A 22,386-nucleotide genomic window follows, 5' to 3' on the forward strand; every position below is an offset into this window, starting at 1 on the left:
AGTGATGAAGAAAAGAAAGGTACATTTTATATAAGAATGTGAAATTTCATGCTAAATCAACTCTGTGGTATTCAGACTGGTAATGTCAAAAAGTTGCTGTAACTAACGTCTTAAGTTTTTTAATGCATAATCATAGAATGTATTGAAAACTGTCAAACAAAACATGAAGCCCGGGTATTTTTTAATTCTTGATTTTTCATTTATGTATCCTCAGAATTCTTGCAATATAGCTGACTTTTTTTTGAATATTTATTTTCAAAGCGCTTTCTTGTAACTTTTCCAAAAACAGCAAAACATGCCAAATTCTTCCTTGAGCTTTTTTTTTTTGTGTTAAAATCAGTTTGGAAGTTGCATGTTTGATTAGTGGCAGCAGTTGTTAGGGTATTATTATTCATATTCAACGTTATTTTCGTTACAAATTAGTGAATGTTCTTTTACTGCCTCAGATTTTTAGAATTACTCTTTTCCTTTGTAGTCCTGGGATGTAAATGACTGATCTAGGAGTTAAAACAGGGACAGCTTTTTCCCTTTAATGTCATCCGATGTTCCTGGGCTTGGATCACTCCTGCCATCTACTGCCAGCCCCGAGTCTGAACAAGCTCTTGTGGCCAACCCCGGAAAACAACATTTCTGTGCCGCTTTTGTTCCGTTCTTTAGGGCTACGTTTATGTACGAGCAGTTTCCAGAACTCATGAATATGCTGTGGACTCGGATGCTGAAAGACAACAAAAAGAACTGGAGGAGAGTTTATAAGGTGTGTAAGGATCAAGGCTTGGTGCTTGTGCAGTGTCCTGGTGGAGTTCTTGTTTAGATAATCCTACAGCACTGTCTTCACTAGCAACTTAGAATTTCTTCCCTGTGTTTTTTAATTCTGCTGGTGAAGTCAAAGTTCAAGTGCTGTATATGAAGAAACCCACAGAATTTCTGGTTTCAGAAGCGTGTTTAAGATGCTACTTAATGAACACAACAGAGCAATTACATTTTGCTGCTATTCAGGTATTAGAGTAGCACTCCCAGTTCAAATCTACCCAAAGCAGTTGTTACAGAGCTCCATGAGAAGGAGATGTTAAGTTACGGTGCTATCAGGAAAACATTTTTGAAGGAATTCAGAAATACCTGAAATAAAATGCAAACTAATCTTAATTTTCTGCCAATTTGTAATGCTTTAAAAATTGTAGTTTAACTTTGAGTGGGCCAAATTTCCTTGCAAATCTTACATGACAGTTTTATGTCCTAATTGTGTTTTGGACAAGATCAGAGTCATTTGCGTTTTTCTTGTCTTTGGTACAGAAACTTTTTGCTTGAGATTGTGTTGTGCTGCACTTAAAGTGGTGTTCAATATTCACTGAATTATGCAAATATAACCTCCTTTTTTAGAATTGATGTGTTAGACTAGGTTATATTTTGTTTTTCTTGATGCCAGGATTGTAGCAAGACACAATTAATTCTAAAGCATAGTTTGTGCTTTTCACAGGTGCTTGATGTTTTGTAGTCATAGTAATTGTTTTCCCTGAAGTACAATAGAAATTAATATTTAATGCTATCACACATAGCTACTTAATGTTATAAAGACTTCTTGGAATTGTTTATCAGGTTTGGATTGGTTGAAATAAAATGATAGTTTTAGCTGATAAAGGCACTACTTCAGAGAAAGTGCGGGTTTTTTTTTTTCTAGGTATAAATCCTCAACATAAGGAACTGAAATTAAAGTATTATTTAAACTTCATTTGTTTTGTCACTTGTCTAAAATTGTCCTGAAATGCAGTTTTGTATATCCATTGAATCCTGCAGAAGGCTTCTTAAATTCCTGTAGGAGTTACCTTTCAGTGAAAGCCACTGGAAAATTGTGAACAAAAGAGGCGAAAGAAAATGCTTCATTTCACAGGTTAACTTTTTCTCTTAAATTGCTACTGCTTTATCTTAAAACAAGCAGTAGCTGATAAAGGTAACTACTTGTGATTTAGTAGTAACAAGTTAAAGTTTTAAAAATGCAGTTTTGATAGTCGGAAGAGCAAAAAAGCCATGTGAGGAAAATACGGTTTTTTCCATGGGAGCCATATAATAAGCATTTATTTAAAAAGGAAAAGTCTTATTATTTACTAATTTGGGGAGGGGGGGTAGGTTTGGAGTTTTTACAAAAAAAAAAAAGGTAGAGCTTTTGTTCATGCAATCATAAGGTGCTTTGTATTTTTATAGTCTTTGCTGCTCCTAGCTTACCTCATAAGGAATGGATCAGAGCGTGTTGTTACAAGTGCCAGAGAACACATTTATGATTTGCGATCCCTGGAAAATTACCACTTTGTAGGTGAGCAATAGAAAAATCTTATAAGCAAATTAAAACAGTAGTTGGAGTTGTCAGTCACCTGAACCAGCTTAGAAGCTTCCCCAGTCTAATTAAAATGTGACTGTTGCCAGTTGTGTGAAGAGTGCAGAATCCAAGACGTGGGGCCCTAGAGTATTAATTAGTGAAGACAAGAACTTGCAGAAAAGACTGGCTAATAACAACAGAACCAACACAACATGAGTGTTGGGGTTTATATTAAAATATGCACTAGAGACTGGTCCCCTGTGGTGTCCGTAAAGGAATAGCTTTAATCATATGGGAAGAAAAGGTTAGAGCTCCAAAACACACACATCTGTTTGAAGCTGGGGTTTTTTCCTCCCACCAAATAATATTTACAGTGCAAAGGCAGCAAGGCCAGTGTGTGTTTTGAATGTGAAAAAGGCTGGAATGAAGCACATTTAGCTTATAGTACTTCCCAACCGAAAGCAATTTTTCAAAAAATCAGTTTTGCCATGAGACTGAGTTCTTGCAATGAAACTTGCAAAAACTGTGCTAAAAATACTGAGGGAGGGTCATGTTTTGAGGGGTTAAAATTGTTCAAGTGGAGAATATGAGTTCTGTCTCAGCCTTTGTTAATCTCTCCTATATTTAAGTACACCATTCAGTGCAAACTCATTTATCTAAATTTTGTGTTAAAGTAATTGGTCCCTTTTAAACAAATTCAGTGGACCTCAGTAGTCATGAAATCTTTTGACTGCTGTGTTTATAGTTCAAATTTTTTTATCAGTTTGATGTTCAGTATTGCTGCCTCTTACTTAGTATTTTGCTTTTTTCCTCCCATCTTCCATCCATCATTTCTATCCTGCATTACCTGCACAGATGAGAATGGCAAAGACCAGGGGATAAACATCCGCCAGAAGGTAAAAGAGATGGTTGAGTTTGCTCAAGACGATGATCGGCTTCGGGAAGAGAGGAAGAAAGCAAAGAAGAACAAAGACAAATACATTGGGGTGTCCTCGGACAGTGTCGGAGGGTTCAGATACAGTGAGTACTGGGCTTCCTTGGGCAAGGATTGACAATCCACTTTTGCTTTCCCAAATAATACTATTTGGACCCTTGAAGGGTATCTGTGGATTTTCGGTGTGTCTCCTGGGGTCTGTCAGATCTGACTTTGTATTTAGGCACCAAGTACTCTGCTTTCTCCTTGCTCCCAGTCCCTGCCATAGTGTCCAGCAGGGATCTGAGCTTGCACTGGCTTTTCCATCTGCTGTATCCCAGCATGCCATCCATAATACAGCTGCCAGTCTGAGTAATCCTTGGGTGCTTTTAGTAAGCAATGAGTACCAAAGTCCCAATGGCACAAGGCTCTGGTTTGCTAGAATTGGTGAATTCTTTGAGAGCAGGGTTTGCTGTAAGAGCTCAGTAGCTGTGCGGGGCTTAAACTTCACCTGTTTGTGTCTGATGCTGTCTGGTTTTTTTACTCTTCTTCTCTGTGAGCCTTCAACTTAGATCTGTTCCCTCCTGTTTTTGACAGGTTGTTTCTCCATTCTCCCTTTTTCTCATATGTAGAGCAGTTGAAAACTTCCAAGGCTGGATATTTCTTGGCTTTTTTATGTTTCTTTAGGCTTGGAATAGCTATCTGCTTGGAATTCTGCTGATTTTCTTTTTAGGAAATACTTATGAGTCACTGTATTTGTACTTTGAGTAACGTCCCTCTGTTCTTTCACTGAGCTTATCTTTTGACTTCTCTGTGCAGAGTCGTGATCTATCCTTGTAGTCTGGGTAGAAGCCTTTCTCTATGTGCTCTTTAGGTATCATTCAGGTTTTTTAATTTAAAGGACTAGTTTTTGTCTTGTATTTAATTTTTGTGCTAAAGGGTTTTGAATTATTCCTTCATTTGTTGAGTAAAGTTAAAAAAAACCCTCTTTCTAGCAGCACTAAACAAACCCTTTCCCAGGTGAGATTTCTAATCAAAAAGATTCTAGCTATTTAAATACAAAACACTTGTATTCAGATTTTTTCTTAATTTATTTTGTCCTGAAAATACTGAGCTCTTAGTTGGTGTCTATTTTAATTTTAAAATTGCACAGGAAAACCCCTCTAAAGGAACCTGCATTAAAATGCTTGAGAGCCTGACATAAACTGAAATAAGGCCATTTTATTCTCCTGCAAAATTTAACAGCAGTACGTTTCTGAGCAGTGTCTCCTTGTCCAATGATAAAGATCTCACTGAGCATCTCATGGATTTGTAGCAGGTTCTCTGCTGGAAAAGTTTTATGGATCTAAACAAATATCATTGGAGACTTGCACCTATGTCTTTGCTTAAAAAATACACCCTATATGATCTGATGTTATCAGACAGGTATCATTCAAATTTTGCACCTTGTAGTGCTGGAATCCATCATTTTCTTTTTTTATTAAAATGGCTTAATTGAATACACCTTGAACATTACATGAGCTGCAATATCATTTGTATGTAACTTGAAGAAGTGATATTTCACTGTTCTTCCTTTCTGCTACTCAATTTTTCTCAGCCTAAGTAAAAAAAAAATTCACTAGTGTTTCACATTTTTAAAAGATGTACAAAAAATGGCTTCTTTCATGTGTGTGATAACCCAGAATATAAAATGTTTGCCTAAAAATGTTGCCTAGAAACTGAGCTGGTTTGGTTTCTTTATATACCTGTATTCTGAACAGAAGATCTGATATAAGATCACAATACTAAAGTGTGCCGTGCTTCTGATAGTCAAGTCTTTGTTAAATTATTGGGTTTTTTCATTTGAATTAAACTCAAGTTGGCTGTGTGTGTATAAATAAACAAGACTTTAGTGTTTTAGACTTCTTTGATGGGATTGTACAACAAATGTGTATTTCAGGTAAAACTGGCAGCTGTTTATAATCTAAGATACCAGTATGGAGGTCTGGAATACTAAACCAGAAGAAAAAGGTTTTGATTTCTTGATAATAGTGTTCAGTAAAGATGTTCAGGGTATTCATTGGACCCTGAAAAGATGAGTTGCTTTACCACCTTTTCTTTTTTCGTCTTTTAAAAAAAGTTTTTTTAATTGCGAAGTAAAATGAAAAATTATTATGTACATTCTTTCAATATTTTGGCACTGTGTTTTTGTGTATTAATGTCAGTACATAAAACCCCCAGTGATTTACCTGTGATCACATGGCTCAGCCAGGAATGGGCTATTGTGCACTGTGGGGCTGTTCCAGAAGTGCCATGTCCCCTTCCTGGTCAGCTGCTTCTGCAGCCAGGGCTGGCTGTGCCTCTGGTGCTTCTCCAGCAGAGTCCAACAGCATCCTGATGTGCTGGGCATTGAGATTGTGTCATTGTCATAAACAAAAGTCTTTGAATCTTCATTCCTGCCACTTAATGATGGGCATTCCATGCTGTGTTTGCTGTAATAGTGTTGATTCAGCACTGAGGGAGCTTTCAGTTTGCTTTGTAAACTTGTACAGCTTGTGCATGTAGGGCAGAGGGGCTTGAGAGGGATTCTGGACAGACCATAGGCTTTTTTTTGGGTATCTAATAGTTCTTATCTTTGTCTTACCAGGTGAAAGATATGATCCTGAGCCCAAGTCCAAGTGGGATGAAGAATGGGATAAAAAGTCAGCATTCCCATTCAGTGATAAGTTAGGGGAGCTCAGTGACAAGATCGGCAGCACGATCGATGACACCATCAGCAAGTTCCGAAGGAAAGATCGAGAGGACTCTCCAGAAAGGTGCAGGTACTGGAGTTGTTTTAACCCAAATTTATCTGTGAGATTGCTCTAGAAAGCAGTTGGGCGTTGCTGGACGTGAGTTACAATGCTCTGCCATTCTTTGTGTCTGTAGGGAGTCATGTTTGGGTTCAGTACCTGCTTCCTGGGCTTCTGCAGGTCTCCCTGGCCTTGGACAGCAGTGTGGCTCTGGCAGTAGTTAACAGCTCTTGGCTGCCTTCCATTACTGCCCCAGCTGCTGGCAAAGCAGGGAATTTGGCTGAAATTTCCTAAGCTTTTCCTTGCCTCAGCAATTCAGTGGTCATGTGCCAGTGTACTGGAGGCTGCCACTTAATGCTACACACATTCTGAATGCTGGAGTGCCAAGGAAGAAAATTGAAATTGCTTAGACCTGCCTTGATACAGTGCTGCTTGTCTGAGCTGATCTCAGGAAGAACAACCTGCAGGTGATTTCTTTTAAAACAAAAAAGTCAATTTCAGTTGAGGCTTTTCAAGAAAATTCTTGTATTTTACATCTGGTCATTAAACTGTGTCAGTAAGGGAGAAAATCTACCCTGCTTTGGCTACAGAGAGAACTTTACATCTGTCACACTTCAACAGGTGCATTGAATTTAATTGTCTGGAGATCAAGTTAGTACTTAACAGAATCTGAAATTGCTGTAGAGAAAGTGCTCAAGTATATTGAAATGATTCCCTTTTGGGAAACAACTTAAAATTCAAATTTGCACTGAGATTTGATTAATGTTTGTTACAAGAATATCTTTAGATAGTCACACATGTGTATGAATATAAAAATACACATGCACACATCTGTGTGTTGTATAGCAATTTTGTACTGAACCAAAAAATGATAATAATGGTAGCATTTCTGGGGGAAAGCCCATGTGGTCTTCTTGCTGGGGCATTAATAAATCATAAAACTGGTATTCTTTGCACACATCAGGGTTCCCTCTTAGAACTTAATATCAATGGACTACAAAGAGAAGGATCAGAAGAAAAGTAAACAATTTCACATATAACAATGGTACATTTCTGTGGGCTTTTCTGTACTTACCTTTCAAAAGCAACTTGTCTCATGATGTCTGCAGAGCTCACCAGCCACGTTTCACATAGGGGATGTACAGTAAACATTTTTTTTTTAATCTTATTCCTTTTTTTTATTTCTGAATGGCTCCTATCTTGTACTGGATAAAGTCTTGTATTTTTCAGTGGTGTAGACAGTCCTTTCTGAAGTCTCATCTTTATCAGAAGCAGCTTATTTTGATGATTTCTCCACTGTACATCTCTACCCCAAGTTACACTGCTCTTTTTCTCCGGCTAATGTTACATTTTTCATTTTTGCTTTGCTCTTGTAACCCTTGTCTCTTCTGTTTGACTTTCCTCCTATTTTTTTTTTTTTTGTGTATGTCAGGTGGGGTATTTGTCTCAACATTTATAAAATTGATGAACTTGGGTCTCGAAGTAAGAGGAGGAATTTTTGGGACATAACATGAGCAAAGCCAGTCTGGTGGTTGCAGGTTATTCTGCTGTAAGAAGGAATCCAGGCTGCAGCATTTCAGCTTCTCTAGCATTGCTTCAAATCCCAACCTGGAATTTCCTTTTCTCTTTTCTTGGCATGGGGATCAGATACCATGGAAGGGATTATATCCAAGGGTTTGAATGAAGGGGTTTCTTTCTACAGAAGCCATCAGAGGATCTAAGGAGATTGAACTGAAGGTCGTAGAATGTCTGTATTTATCCTTAAAGATACTGTAAATACATGCCTTAGTGTATGCTCTATTAGCAAAACACAGTATTTAAATATTAAAACTGAAGGTGGCATGAAATTTTAATTATCATATAACTTAGGCTCAAAATAACATTCTTTTGTAAATGCCTCATGAAATCTCTGCATTTGTGTTTTCACACTTCAGCAATTTTTTTCTAGAAACAAGTGCCAGAAATATACTGGCTTATTTGTAGCCTGCTGCTGTATAATAACAATTAAGTTGCCATTTCACTTGGAAAAGTGACTAAATGGTGATACTCACTCAGCTGGCAAACATGCTGTTATGTTCTATTGTTTCTACCTTAATAACTTTATAAACCATTATTACTTGAGTACTGTAAAGCCAATAAAGGCCTTGAAGCACAAAGAATAAATGTGTCTTACATATCTCACCTGTGGCCAATGAAATGTGGCCAAACTTGTGGATTTCTGACTTTAAAGCCAGTAGTTTGCATAAATGGAAAAAAATTCTTGAAGTAACTAAGAACTTTACCAGAGATCTAAGTGATACAAAATGCTGAGTGTACAGTAGATTTCAGTGCAACTGCTTTACACAGTGAGCTCTGGAGAAGCAAAGTCTGCTGCTTTTTTTTTTTTAATTTAGGTGAAAAATTTTAGCAGTGTTGTGGGGAAAATGAATTCTTTTTTCCAGTAATATATCCCTGTGAAACTAGTGAAGACCACAGGCAATACCCCAAGGGGTGGGAAAGCCTCTGGTTTTCTTTCTTAGTGCTTGCTAGTTCTTAGGTGAATAAACCATTTGCTGCCCTGAGTCCAGCACTGCACACTGAAATTCTGCTTTCTGAATTACCTGCAGACACACAGAGGTGGTTCTGATACACTGCATTTTTTTCCTAAGAATTCTTAAAACTGTTAATCTTTGTTTCTCCAGTAATCAGAAAGCCTGATGCAGGTAACAGAATAGAGAGGAAGCAAAACTTCCAGTACTCCTTTAAAAGGAGGCACCAGCCGTGTTTAAAGCCAACTTGTATCTAAAGAATGACTTTTATAGTGGGATGTAATTCAGATATACTTAGTCTCAGTAAATTATTTTTGTTTTCTTAAAGGTTGTTAAAAAAAGTCTTACTACAAAAAACTTAAGGCAAAGGAAAAGAACATGTGTCCATACTTTGATTTCTCAAAGTTGTACTCGTATACTTTCGTTGCAGAAGTTTTTTAATAGTGCATTGCTATAATTTTTTTGGAGTTCTCTGCAATTCTCAGATGAAGCACTGCAATTTTACTGAGCACAGTAAACATACTTAAAGTGAACAATAATCTGTAAATTTTTTTTTTCTTAATGTGACCATTAAAGAAAAATAAAAAGTGGATCTCCTGAGAGAGTTTGGAAGCAGTACAGGTTGTCATAGAAAATTGAGTCTTTAATATTTATTCTCCTTTCTGGCACATATGTTTGATTTCTTTCCTCAGAGCTTGTAGTCATTTATTTTACTGCATATCACCAAAGACTGACTTTTTTCATTCTTGCATTAGTGAGGTTGATCTATGGCAGTTCTGTATCAATCCCTCCATTGATCAGACTTTGCTTGTCAGCTGTTTCCTCGGCCACAGAACATTCTTGGACTCTGTAGTGTGGACAAGAAATGTACTGCAGGTATTATATACCATACATTAAGAGACTGAGCCTTAGCTGTGTTGTCCTGGCCTTGGATGCTTTCAGCAGCATCCTTCAGCCTCCTCCAAGGCTTTTGGGATGGACGCACCGATGATAATGTGTGGTTCCCTCTGCTCTGGAGGCCCCTGTTAAAATCCTGATGTCACAAATGAAGTGTGGTTGTAGTGCCCTCTGGGGTGTTAGTGCACCCGGGTGGGGCAGCAGGGCTGTGCTCACATGGCAGGCTTGAAGTGCTTTGGAAAATAAAGTTAAATGATGCCATTTGAGCTCCCTTATCTGTGAAATACTGGCTCAAGCCAATGCCAGGAGCTGCTGGTTGGCCAGCAGCTGTGAAATTTATCTTTTTAACAGTAAAAGAATTGCAAAAGGGAGTGAGCATTTACTGAGCCATCCCCAGTGATGAGCAGGTAACATGCACAGAGGAAATGACACCTGCAACGTGTTCCCAAAAAGCCCACCATTGTTTGCAGAGAACAAAGGCTCCCCCCCAGAGTATATTGCAGTTACTGTCACATTCCCTCTGACAAAGGGACAGCCTTTCTTAAATTTTTCAGTTTTAGTATTCTAATGCATTATTAAAATATAAAACCCCTTCCACTTGCAACTCTGTTGCTAAGGGAATTACAATTTCAAAATACATCCCAATGTATTTAAGCTTTCTCTAGAGCAATTCTCACTGTTATGTACAAATCCTGGTGGTAACAGGCAACATGATGGGGGGGGAGGCCAGTTACTTTCTTTGTGAAAGACTTAAAATACAAAAGTAGAAAATGTAACAAATGAATCAAATAGTATGCAGCAACATCTGAAAAGTTTTTGCCTAAAAGGGTGACATTTTTATTCTTTTACATTTTGAGAACAACTGTGTGTGCTTTGATAATGGTAACACTGCATTGCATAGTTCTGTAAGCATTCCTTTCCCACAAACATCTTAAAGAATATGAAAGCCTGTTTTTCTGGAAAAGGAAATGAGCTGAAACACAAATGGAGTTGTTCAACCCGAAAGACAGTACAGAATTTGGTTCATTGCTTTCTGTCTCTTGGTGTAAGTACTGAACACACCTGCCAACTTAACTTTCTGTTGCTGAAGTGTTACATAATGTGTGGGGGAGTTCCTGTCAGAAGGTAATTCAATGTACTGGATTTAAACACTGATTTCCTATTATCCTCTGTTGTGGACTTGCAGTTCGTGTTTAACAGAATAACCTGCTTTCCTCCACTGCTTCTGTACAACAGGTGCAATGCTGTGTGATGTGTTATGTAAGGGTGAAACGGTTCCTCTCTCAAATGTAGGAAAAGCAGCATTTTTATTACGAACTGCTGCTACAAGAAACTGCAGTGAGCAAAACTCTTGTGGCTTAAGCCAAACGTCCACTCAAGGAACTGAGAAGTCCATCACAAATGTTGTGCTATCACTTTTGTTTTTCTAGTGACAGTGATGACGAAAAATCAAGAAGAGGCAAATCTCCCAAAGCTGAATTTAAAGATGAAGAGGAGACTGTGACAACAAAACACATTCATATTGCACAAGCTACAGAAATTACCACCATCAGACAGAAACGCTCAGCAAATCCTTCAAAAACCATTGACTTGGGAGCAGCAGCTCATTACACAGGAGATAAAGCAAGCCCAGAACAGAACTCTGCTGCTCATCCTGCACAGCCTACGACAAAGGTGAGACAGCAGGAAAGCACAACATTTTGGAAGCTGTTTTCTTCTATCCTCTAAGACAATTTCTGCTTTAGGGTAGAATTTTTGTTATGCAGCCTTGAAAGGAGCTGTTTTATCAAAAATGTTTAGTTGGACTTACCACAGTCTGTGGAACAGTATAATTGTAATTAATTGTGATTGCTTTAAGGTGTAGAATTTTTTAAATATAGTCTCTTCAGGACAGCAAAGAGAATTTTGGCCTGAAGTGTTAAAGATTCTATGAAGCTGCACATTTACTGAAAACTTACCAAATTCTTCAGTTGTAAAAAACAAAAAAAAGCCTTTAGCTTTTCAGTACTTGATTTTACATTTAGCCATATGATTGTTGGCTTTAAAGACAAATCTGTTATCTCTTCAAAGCAAAGGCAAACAAAATCCTTCAAAATCCCAGAAAACTTCTTAATGTAATTTGATTAATGACATCATGAGTTGATATCTGGTGTAATTTCTTCTCCAGGCTGCCGTCCCCTCTGGCAGCAAGTCCTCTAATGACCTGGTGGACCTGTTGTTTGATGGAGCCAGCCAGCCAGCTTCCACAGGTGGGTTTGGGGTCTGTTTCAGTTCTGAGGAGAGCCTTGTTTGTTGCCAGAATAAAAATAAAGTAGATAAATTGAGAAAGATATACTTGAAAAAAATGTAGAACTGCCTAGAAAGAACATTTTATAGCAAGGTACTGTGTGTGCTATTGCATGGAACTAATAAACGTTACGAGCACAAAGATGGACTGCCAGATCAGTCTGTCAGAAACTGTGTATGTAATGCAGTTATTTATAATTAACTCTGAAAGCAAGTGCAACCATTCATATTCAAGCATTTCTCATTGTGCAATTCAAAGGCTGGGCAGGTGGAGATGGATAATCTTCATCTGAGGTATATGGCAAACTTGGTTTTTTGTCTTATTTTCTCTTGGCACTTGGTTGACCCAAACCCTAGGACCAAAAAGAAATTGCTACCTAAAAGTGAAATTACTCATTTTAAAACACATCCTTCACTCTCCATAAATGTGTAGCTAATCTATTAATCTTCACATGGACTTACCCTTATGCTCTCAAAATGCAGTATATTTTTAGGTGTTAAATTTCAGTGCATTGTTATGGGCTTGGTAGAGGAGTTCTGAGGATTGGTGCTTTGCTTTTCAAAACATAAGACTTGAAATTTAGATTTGTTTTTGTGCTTACAGGTCCCTGGTATCAATGGGTTTGTGGTGGCATGGAATAGAAAAAGAACTTCTGTGCACTTGTGGTCTGATGGCACAGCTGGGAGGGAGTGAGCTGTAATCTGAGACCACTTTGAGTAGCAAATAAAACAGCATTTCACGGAGAGAAACCTTTCAGAGACCTTCCCATTGCAAATGAGGAATGTCCCATGCTGGACAGGATCCTGCTGGCACTGCAGAGCAGGGTGTGTGCCTCACTGAGCCGAGGGTCTGCTGGGCCCTTGCTTTAAAGACAAGGCAAAATGACAGAGGCTGCACCAAGAAATGGCAGTTCTGAGTGGCTGGAGGCCACGTGTGTGGCTGCAGGCAGGCATCTGTAAGGACTGTCCTTACTCACCGCGTTATAACTGGAGTTACACCACTCCTGGGGGTGTTGTAGGGTCACACCAGGGATTTGATTCTCATGTGTGAGCAAAACCAGTACTGTGACCCCTCTGTGTGACACCTTCCTTTCATCACTGCCCTGCTTCTGTGTTTAATACACTATAAAATATATCAGAACTCTACTGCAGGGGAGGGAGACTGTTGTGGTAATTTAGTATCAGACATCTGTCTTAGTATTTTCTTTATTATTTTGAGTGGATCTTTAAAACTTTGCTCACTTTTATTTTTGGGAAAGTAGACAGTCTTTCATGTCTGTTATGAAATGTGTTAATTCCTAGAGATTGAGAAATATGAGTCATTTCATGTGTCTGTTTTTATGCACAAATATGCATAAATTTAAGGAACAACTTAATTTCGTTCAATTTCTTACTTTATTAACTTCACATAACAGAGCTGTTCATTGTATATTGGAGTTACTACAGTTCCATGAAAGTTTAAGATCCTGGATCAGAACCACTATCCCAAGTCAATACTGATTTTTTTTTTTCCATCTAATTCTTATGGCAGAAGAGATTGGAGTATTTTTTATTTATATACAATGCGTATGTTTTTATTTTTATAAAAATAAGATCTCATTGAGAATAGATTGTTTCCACTTCAAAGTGAACCTGCCCATATTTCAAACAGAACTATGGCAGCTGCTGTATTACAGTGTACTTAAATCTTTCATCAGTTTGGCTCTTTGCTGTAGTCAGCCTTTTTTCTTTTCTTTTTTTAATCTTTTCTTCTCCTTTTTCCAAAGCAGCATTTAGAAATGGTGCTGAGAAGAGGCACATTACCAGCTGGTCCTGCTAAATAACCTTTGCTGACCTGAGCAGGCAGATGGAAAGGGTTCATTTGTAGTGACAGATCTCGCATGGGAATCTTTGAGGCTTGCTCATGTTGAGAAGATTAGCTCTGTCCTTCACGTGCAGGTCACTTGTTATGACCACTGCTCCTTGCAGCACAGGGTGTGGGAACATTCCCAGTGTCAGGCAAGGCAGAGGGAAAGGGTCAAATGCAGCCTTTGATGTGTCCTGTGAAGGAACTGGCAGGGAAGTGATGTGAATTCAGGGACCTCAGGGTTTGCTTATCTGTGTATTTTCAGGTGCAGAGATGTGAAAGGGTTGATTGGGCTCAGTGTTACTCTTTACTGGAGCAACACAGTTTGTATGTGAGGGGGTGCTTGGTTGCCATAAAGGGGAAGATGTAAAATCCCTGGTTAGACCTGCTGTGGGAGTATTTTTTGGTGTTGCTGGAGCTGAGGTTCCTTAACCTTTCTTTAGAGAGTTACTGCATCCAGCTTAATCTCTGTCACCTCTCTCTGAAACTCAGTTTCACTTGAAAACAGGCAAGAGAGGGGGAGGAAAAGTTAACTTGACTGAAAATGTTACGGGGTTATTTTGGGTATGAACCTAGTTCTGTTTTTAAAATTAAATTAATCCCTAGGCACTGTCAGGCAGCCCAAGGATAATGGGTGTAGCAAGGGAGCATTGATTTTTATTTTTTCCTTTGAGTGTGTGGTCAGGAGTGTGTCATCTGTGTTGCTCATTCAGCATATAAACTCTCAAACCATTAACCTGTTCTGAACTCTAGAAGCACATCTGTGGGGAAAAAATTACTTGAAAATGTTCATTGCAGTACACAGAGTAAACAGGATCAGATTTTTAGTTTGATATTTCCTCGTCCCTTTTTTATTCTCGGGTGTCTTAACTTGCTATGAAGTCCTCTCCCTCTTGAAAAGGTGTTAAAAGGGTTTCAGTAGTGCTATGTCTGAAATTCAGGGACCATCCTTGCATTCTCTGCTCATGTTTTATATCCTGCACTACATGCTCAGCAAGAAGACATTTGCCTTCCTGGCAATGTCTACAGTAAAATAACATTAAAAAGAAATACAAGTACACATGTATTAGGAAGTGAGTGGTTCCTTTTATTACTGCTGGCCATTTATTAAAAAGGAGATGGTTCTGGTTTAATTAACCCAGTTGAGAGTAGCAGATGGAGCAGAATGTCTTGCAGCGATAAGACAATTCCGAAATGGCACCAGATGTTGGAAGCTGTCCCTGGTGGTGTTTGAGTGCAGCACAGATGTTCCAGTCCCACCTGGCTGCCTCCTAAGCACTGCAGGCTAAGCAGCTGTGATGTAACCTATATAATGTACGCATAACACTAAAAGCAAAATAATTGAACTGCTGCAGCTTCTTCTGAGGGTGGGACTGCTTGGAGGTGAAGTCTTTGAGGACAAACAAATAAGGGCAACTTCTTGGCTTCCTCAGGTCAGTGGAATTCCTGCTTAAAAGCAGTACCAACCATAACTAGGTGATTTTTGTAACTTTTCTGAGTATTTCAAAAATCAGCTGTACAATATGGTTCTTAAATCTGCTGCTTTTATACCTTTGCTGTATCTTTTTAGTGAAAAATTGTTACTATGCTGTATTCAGAAGTTAATAATTTATGTGCTGTATATGAATGTCTAGTTGGAAAACTTAATGTTCTTGCTGTAGAAAGGAAGCAAACTTATAAAAAAATGAACACAAATGCAAGCTCTGTCCTTGAAATCCCAATTCAAGATCATTGCAGAATCATTCATGCTTTAAGTAACACAAAAACTAAATATAAAGTGACATGTAATTTTTCATAGGAAGCATAATAAATTAACTTTTATACAATGTTTGGCCTTTTTCATATTATGCTTCCAAATTTTTAATTTTATAAGGTGCTAAACTGGTAGCATCACTCCCTAGTTAAAAACTTGTTAATCTTCTTAATATCTCTGAATTTATTTTTAGAGGTGACAAAAACTTGCATGTTCTAGTTCCTCCGTAGGAAAACAAAACTGCAAGATGTGCAAGGCAGTTGGAAATAATCCAGTTTATTGTTGCTCAGGCTTGTATAAACATAGTGTGGGGGTGAACAGGAAAACAGAGCCAACTTAGGGAGCAGAATCAATAAATCCATCGTGTCAAGTACAGAAAGCTTTTCTTCATAAATCCCACATGCAGTGGTTGCAAAGTTTGCACAATCCTGTAACAGCTTTTGGCTTCCCTCTGTTTCTAGGTGGATCAAGTGACCCATTTGGAGGATTTGCTGATTTTAGTTCACCTGCTGCTTCAGCAAGTTTCCCATCGTCGCAAGGTAGGACTGATTTAGGGATTGCAGTGCTGTTTCAGGGTGGAAGGAGGGCAAGAGATGCCGTGTGGCAGTATTTAAAGTCCCTTCCCTTTCCAGGGTAAACTGTGTGTGTAACTGGACCACAAGTGCTCTGGGAGGAAGGAAGATGCAGCCTGGCTCAGTGCATGTGCAGACATTTTACCTGCAGACAGACAAGCTTATCATGAGATGGCCACCATCTGAAAAGGTTTCCCTTAAAATTGGATTGGAAAAGAATAAAATATGCTTGGAAACCACCTAAAGTGATCCATTTTCCTTTGGTGGAATGTTTGTGGGATCCTACAAGGGCTGCAGACAGCCCTGGAGTGGGGAGAGCTGGCTGGCTGTCCTTTGTGAGGTTAATTTGAGCAGAAGTGTTGTTTGTGACTGGGGCTTCTCAGCCAGGGTGCAAGATCAAGTACGAAATGAGAAAACAGCAAAGAGGCTGAGCAGCCAATCTACCTGGGAGCCAGCTTTTAGTCAGCACGTTTGCATCTCTTCCCTTATTTTGCTGTGTTGGGAAGGCTCTACTGGACCTGGGTTAGTTAATACACCTTCAGTTTACTGGGTAGGAAAGAACTGCTCTAGTTTCTTACAGGCTTTCGCAGTCAAACCCAAGTTGTTTTGCAAACACAAAGCCACCTACTATGCAAATAACTCCTGTGTTAATACAGTCTAAATTGATACAATCCTTTAACTGCATTAACGTGATTAATCTATTCCAGTCACCATTATGCAAGGGACAAGGAGTTCTGTGAAATGATTAATCATTCCTGAACAGTGTAAGCCCCTCTAGAAATCTTTTCCTTCTTGATTAATCATCTTTGAAGTCCTACTGAAGGGGCAAAACCTTCTCCCTTTTACCCCCACTTCCATTATTGGTCCTCAGTGCACAGGTTTGAACATAGAAGGAGCACACTCAGCATTTACTTATCTATCAAGAATATTTAAAGTAGGTTTTAATTTTTAATACGTAATACTAATTGAAACATTCTAATATAGTGCCTCTTTGTGAGGAAGATCAAAGCAAATGTTCTAGTGAGGCCCTAAGCTAATGAATATTAGCCCACTTCATGCACTGAAGTTGTTGGCAATACTTGGATTTTGTGAACAAATTTACTGTTCCACTATATTTTAAATTGTAATGTGTTGGTAAAGAGACATGACTAAAGGTTGAAGGTGTATGTTGATAAATATTTACACGAAGTGTAAAAGACTGCTGCAGTTAGCCATGAGTGGGTGGAATATATTATGGAAGCAGCCATTGGATAGGGCAGGAAATAGAAACTGGCACTGGATTCATCTATCCCAGCTCTACATATTTGAGTCTTTGTTTACGCAGCTAAAGAAATCCAAGAGATGATTTAAATGTTCACCAGCCCTCAAAGTTCATTTCATATGGCAGTGCTGTTGTTTGTAACATAGCTGAAGTACCAAAAGTGAATCAGTGAGAGAATCAAAAAGCTGAGGTGGCCAGTGGCCCAAGCTCTGAATGTGATTCACTGTGTAGCCTGTGAGCTGTTTAAATGGTATTGCTTTATATTCTGCATTTTCTGCAAATGTTTTTAAGCTTTTCTTCCCCCATCAGTGCTGTGAAGCAGCACTTTCCCTGTTAATAGGGAAACACGTGTTTTAAGGGAGGTAACATCTCCTCCTGTTTGACTCCAAGGTTTGACAAGCTCTCAGTTCACTGGTTTGTGTCACAACATCTGTGATGCTGAAGAGGTGCCCTTGCAGGTGTCTACAAACAGCTCGTGCTGTTGGCTCTACCTTCACAGTGAGATACAGAGAGAGCTCCGAGTTCTATGTTCTTATTTAAACACTTGTCTCCAAAAACCTCATCTATTGAAATGGAACAGTGTTTAAGTGGTGAGCTACAAGAGTTCAGCAGAGCTGCTGTTGAGAGAAATGATTGATCCAAGATTGAACTTCTGCTTTAAATCAAGGCATTTAGTTCAGGAATCAAATTTAGAAAACCTAATGTGTTTTACATGAGCACTTGATGGGATGGGAAGTGCTTATTCCTTATGACCTCAAATAAGCATTCTCTGGCAGCCTGCTTTCAAAATTCTGGGGTTTATTCCCCTCAGCATGGTTTTATACAAATACCTACAATTGTATACAACCAAATTTGGATGTAGTTGTCTGTATCATGGCGGAATTTGCTTTATCCGGTGGCTTGTTCCTGACAACTGCTCTCTCTGCGAATGCCAGAATGCCAAGATAAAAAGTTGATAAGTGTTATCCAAGTTCTCAGTGTTGTTCTGACTGTGGTCTCCAGTCTACCCCAAGTTATCTTCCAGTTGTACTTCAACTGAAGCAAGCCTGTCCCTGCTTGCCTGGCATCCACAGGTGACACATTATCAAACATCTTCTACTTTGTGTACGGGTGTTTCATATTTCCTTTCGTACCTTGTTAAAATTGTTGGAATATTCATGAGAGGGAATGATGTCCAGATGGAGGTTCTACCTGCAGATGTTAATGTGGACGGACACAGATCAGCTCACATTTGTTTCAGTTCATGGAATATGGCATTTGCTCAGTGCCTTTCTCTAAGTCTTCTTTCTTCTCTGTCTTCCTTCCTCCCTCCCACACTGTTGCCTTTTCTTCAGGTACAGCAACAAGTGGAAATGGAGACTTTGGTGACTGGAGTGCCTTCAACCAAGCTTCTCCTTGTGCCAGTGCTTCGTCTGGAGAGCTCTTCAGCAGCACAGCACAGCAGCCAGCTCTAGAGCTCTTCAGTGGCTCTCAGCCAGCTCCGGGCCAACCTCCAGCTGCTTCCAATTCTATGGATCTTTTTGATTTGATGGGACCCTCTCAGACAACCATGACCTCCTCACAAAGCATGAATTTCTCCATGATGAGTTCCAATTCTGTGGGCGTCAGTTTACCCATGTCCAGGTCACAGGTAGGCTGCTATTGGTACAATTTGCTAATGACCTTCTCCTTAATCACAGCATTGAAAATGAATCCATTCCTCTCCTGGAGTGCATTAGATCTGCTCATTCAGATGTGATCAGCATTTTATCAAAAATGTTTCAGTTGCCTCCTAAACAGAGAAGTCCTTTTATAAGCCAGTCTTCTCGGAGGTGGGCTTCATTGCTCTAGGAGGTGTAGCTGCTTTTTTGGAGAAGTTGAGGTTGATATTTTAAGACCGTTCTCCACAGAAGGTTACAGATTTCCAGCCTCAAGGAGAGATGAAGGTCACAACTGGCCTGTTCTCCAAAAGACAGAAGTGCCTGCTGCAGTGGAGGGTGGTTTGGAAACTGGAATGGATCAGCTTGGTGTTAGGAGGAAAGAATCAGCGTGCTTGAGTTGAAAGCTTGGCTGCTACTGGTCACTGTCACTCCACATTGATACGGGACTTAATCTCTGCTTACAAATACTCTTTTAATCTAACTGTGGAGGAGCACCTGGCAGCACTGCTTTGGAAGAGCTAAAGTTCATGGCATCCTGGGTTTTTATTGTCTTATATAAATACTTGTTTATAATAAATAAAAAATAAATAAATAAATACTTTATTGTCTTATCTAAATACTTGTTGTTTAGTCCTGTTTCCTACTGGTAAATTGTTTCAAGTGAATCCCAACCAACTTTTCTTTTTTTAGCCTCTGCAAAGCGTGAACCCAATGATGCCTAAGCCTAACTCACTTTATAATGCAAGGACAGAGATGGTCCAGAAAAATGCAAGCAAAACTCTACCCTCAACTTGGTCAGATCCCAGTGTAAATATCAGTTTGGACAATTTAGTACCTGGGATGCAGCCTTCCAAACCCCAACAGCCATCGCTTAATACCATGATGCAGCAACAAAGTAAGTGATCATTGCACTGTTTTGCACACACTGAGCCCTGTCTGTGTTCCATAGGCTGTCCCTGAGATCCAGTCTTCTGTCCACTACTGTTTTCCCACCTTTAGTCACACTTGTTTCATAAACTACTGTGACATTGTGACACAAGTGATATTTTCTAAATGGAGATTGGTGTGTCAGGAGGCTGAGTCTGTGCAGGTTCTACTGTTGAGCTTGCACCATTGCTGTATCTTGACTTTAGGCATCCTAATCCTTAGAACTTCTCTGGAATATTTATTGTTGTAAAATGATATTCAAAACTTCTGTAGAGAAGTTTTCTGAGTCTTCACGCAGAAAACAGGGAAACAAGTGCAGTGGAATCATAGAATCATTAAGGCTGGAAAATACCTCAGGGATCAATGAGTCCCACCCGTGACCCATCCCCACCTTGTCAAGTGGCCCAGAGCACTGAGGGCCACATCCAGTCCTTTCTTGGACACCTCCAGGGATGGGCACTCCAAACCTCCCTGGGCAGCCCCTTCCAATGCCTGATCACCCTTTCAATGAAGAAATTCCTGCTGATGTCCAAATCAGGAAATAGCTGCAGGTCTGGCCATTGTATTCATGTTCACAGCAGTGACACACAACTTTCTTAAAATACATGAGCTCCTTCAGTGTCCAGGTTGCACTCAGTGATTTTTGTGCACTTTGTCTTTGCTGCAGATATGCAACAACCGATGAATGTCATAACCCAGAACTTTGCAGCTGTGAACCTCAGCCCTCAGCCCAACATGATGCCTGTGCGACCCCAGACAAACACGTTGATGGGAGGGCCCTTGGGGATGGGAATGCCCGGTGTGATGTCAGGTACGATGGGAATGGCCTCCATGGCACCCACGCCCATGATGAACCAGGGAATGATGGGAATGAACGTGGGAGTGCCGGCCACAGGAATGGGCACAATAGGAATGGGGGTACCCAATATGGCTATGACCTCTCTGACTCCTGGGACTGTACAACCCAAGCAAGATGCCTTTGCAAATTTTGCCAATTTTAGCAAATAAAGATTGTAAAATAAATAAATGAGATTAAAATAAAATAAAATAAATGGGCAGACTGAATGAAGGATTTTTAGCTGCACAAATATAGCTGGGGAAGGAATGGGAAACACTGATCAATACTTTTTTTTTCTTTATCAGTTAAAGTGTCTACATAAAGAACCAAATGCTATTTTCTAAGTGTTGAAATAACTAGTGTTCAAATTCTGGAGAGGTGAGAGATTCTTCTAAGGAATGTGTTGGATGATTTTGCAAAATAATTTGTATTAAGACCATCAAAAAACCTTTCCTACGTAGAAGAACCAATTTTAACTTTGAGACTTGATGGAAGACTGGATTGGGGACTGGGTAAAAATGTTTGACTCTAATTTTATACTTTTCTTTTTTCTTGAAGAGCTTTGACTTTCTTTTCCCCCTCTCCCTGATCGCTTTGTCATAATTGGATCATTCCTTTTACTACCACTGAGTCCACAATTGTGAAGTCACTCAAGTACTATGATCAGTTTTTTATAAGAATATATATTTTTGTCCAAAAATGGCTTACATATGTGACTATGGCTAATTCAAAGGGACCTGGAATGTATATATACTTTTGCTAATGTTCCAGCCACACTGCTGTATTACCCAAATTTTTATTGTAAAAATCCTCTCTCAGCAATTTGGTGATCAACAGATTTTTGGGGTCTTAACCTGCTTCTAATGTTACAACCAATATCGTGTGCAAGTCTTGGGAGCAGCTTTATCCAAGACTGCTGGAAGGTTTCCTTTCAGAAAACTCCAGAAAACGCACTTTCTTGGAGTTCTTTTCCAGTGGCACTTGGCATCCTTTGCAGCACCAATGTCCCTAAGGAGCCACTGGTTTAGGGCATCAGCAGCAGGTGAATCACACTTCAGTGATGTAAATCTAGAACCTAACTTAATCCCATGGCATTGGATCCTGACTTTTATACAACACTTGGTGATTCTTTTGTGTAAATATGGCATTAGCATCTGTGGAATCCAATAGAGGAGTAAAAAAAATATATATATTAATAAAGGAGACCTGTAGCAGTCAAAGATTTTACTGATTTACTGAAAGCAAAAGAACAAATTAAGGTTTTGGGGGGGTCTTGTTTTTCCTTCTGTAATTCTGCATTTAAGTTCACATGAATCAAGATTTTAGAATCTGGAACACAAAGTCATTGTTATATTCACAAGCTGGGAATATTGTTAAGAATAAGCACTATACTATAGGTATGAAATTTATTGCCTCCCTTTTCTTATGTTGGATTTCTTTTTTATTATTAAATTGATAAAACTTTGTTTCCATTGTATTCATAATGTTCTGTTATACATAACATTAAAATGTTCATTAAAATCAATGTTGGGCTGCTTTTCCTTTCATTCCATTTGACGTTTATGAGAGCATTTGGGAAAAAAAAATAATTATAATTTGGGCAAAGTAATTTTTATAAATAATTTAAAATTGTTTAATGACTTCTTATCTGAAGCCTTTCCTATCTGGCTCTACTGTTAGGAATTAAAAATGAAGCAGGCAAGATATCCTGACCCGCTCCAGCCTTGCTAATGCTCCATCTACAACATTTCTAATTAGGCAGAAATTCATGTACTTCAGCTAAGTGGTAATGAAAAGTGATTCATTTGCTGAATAAGAGATGAGAGTGAGTGTAATTAGCTGACTG

At 39.1% G+C, this 22,386-nt stretch overlaps 1 protein-coding gene across 1 annotated transcript in view; it reads left to right on the forward strand.

Moving 5' to 3' along the window:
* The window catches only part of CLINT1 (clathrin interactor 1), a 47,582-nt gene extending 25,517 nt beyond the window's left edge, over nt 1-22,065 (forward strand). Inside the window, exons 3-12 of the mRNA XM_048319935.1 lie at nt 658-754; nt 2,197-2,305; nt 3,164-3,328; nt 5,848-6,022; nt 10,848-11,091; nt 11,585-11,666; nt 15,764-15,841; nt 18,470-18,765; nt 19,466-19,670; nt 20,370-22,065. Of these exons, the coding sequence (XP_048175892.1) occupies nt 658-754; nt 2,197-2,305; nt 3,164-3,328; nt 5,848-6,022; nt 10,848-11,091; nt 11,585-11,666; nt 15,764-15,841; nt 18,470-18,765; nt 19,466-19,670; nt 20,370-20,710 (1,792 nt within the window). The 3' untranslated portion in view covers nt 20,711-22,065. The remainder of the gene's footprint in view (nt 1-657; nt 755-2,196; nt 2,306-3,163; nt 3,329-5,847; nt 6,023-10,847; nt 11,092-11,584; nt 11,667-15,763; nt 15,842-18,469; nt 18,766-19,465; nt 19,671-20,369) is intronic.
* The last annotated feature ends 321 nt before the right edge of the window (nt 22,066-22,386 follow it).

Source organism: Corvus hawaiiensis, chromosome 15, assembly GCF_020740725.1.
Source record: "Corvus hawaiiensis isolate bCorHaw1 chromosome 15, bCorHaw1.pri.cur, whole genome shotgun sequence".
NCBI lineage: Eukaryota > Metazoa > Chordata > Aves > Passeriformes > Corvidae > Corvus > Corvus hawaiiensis.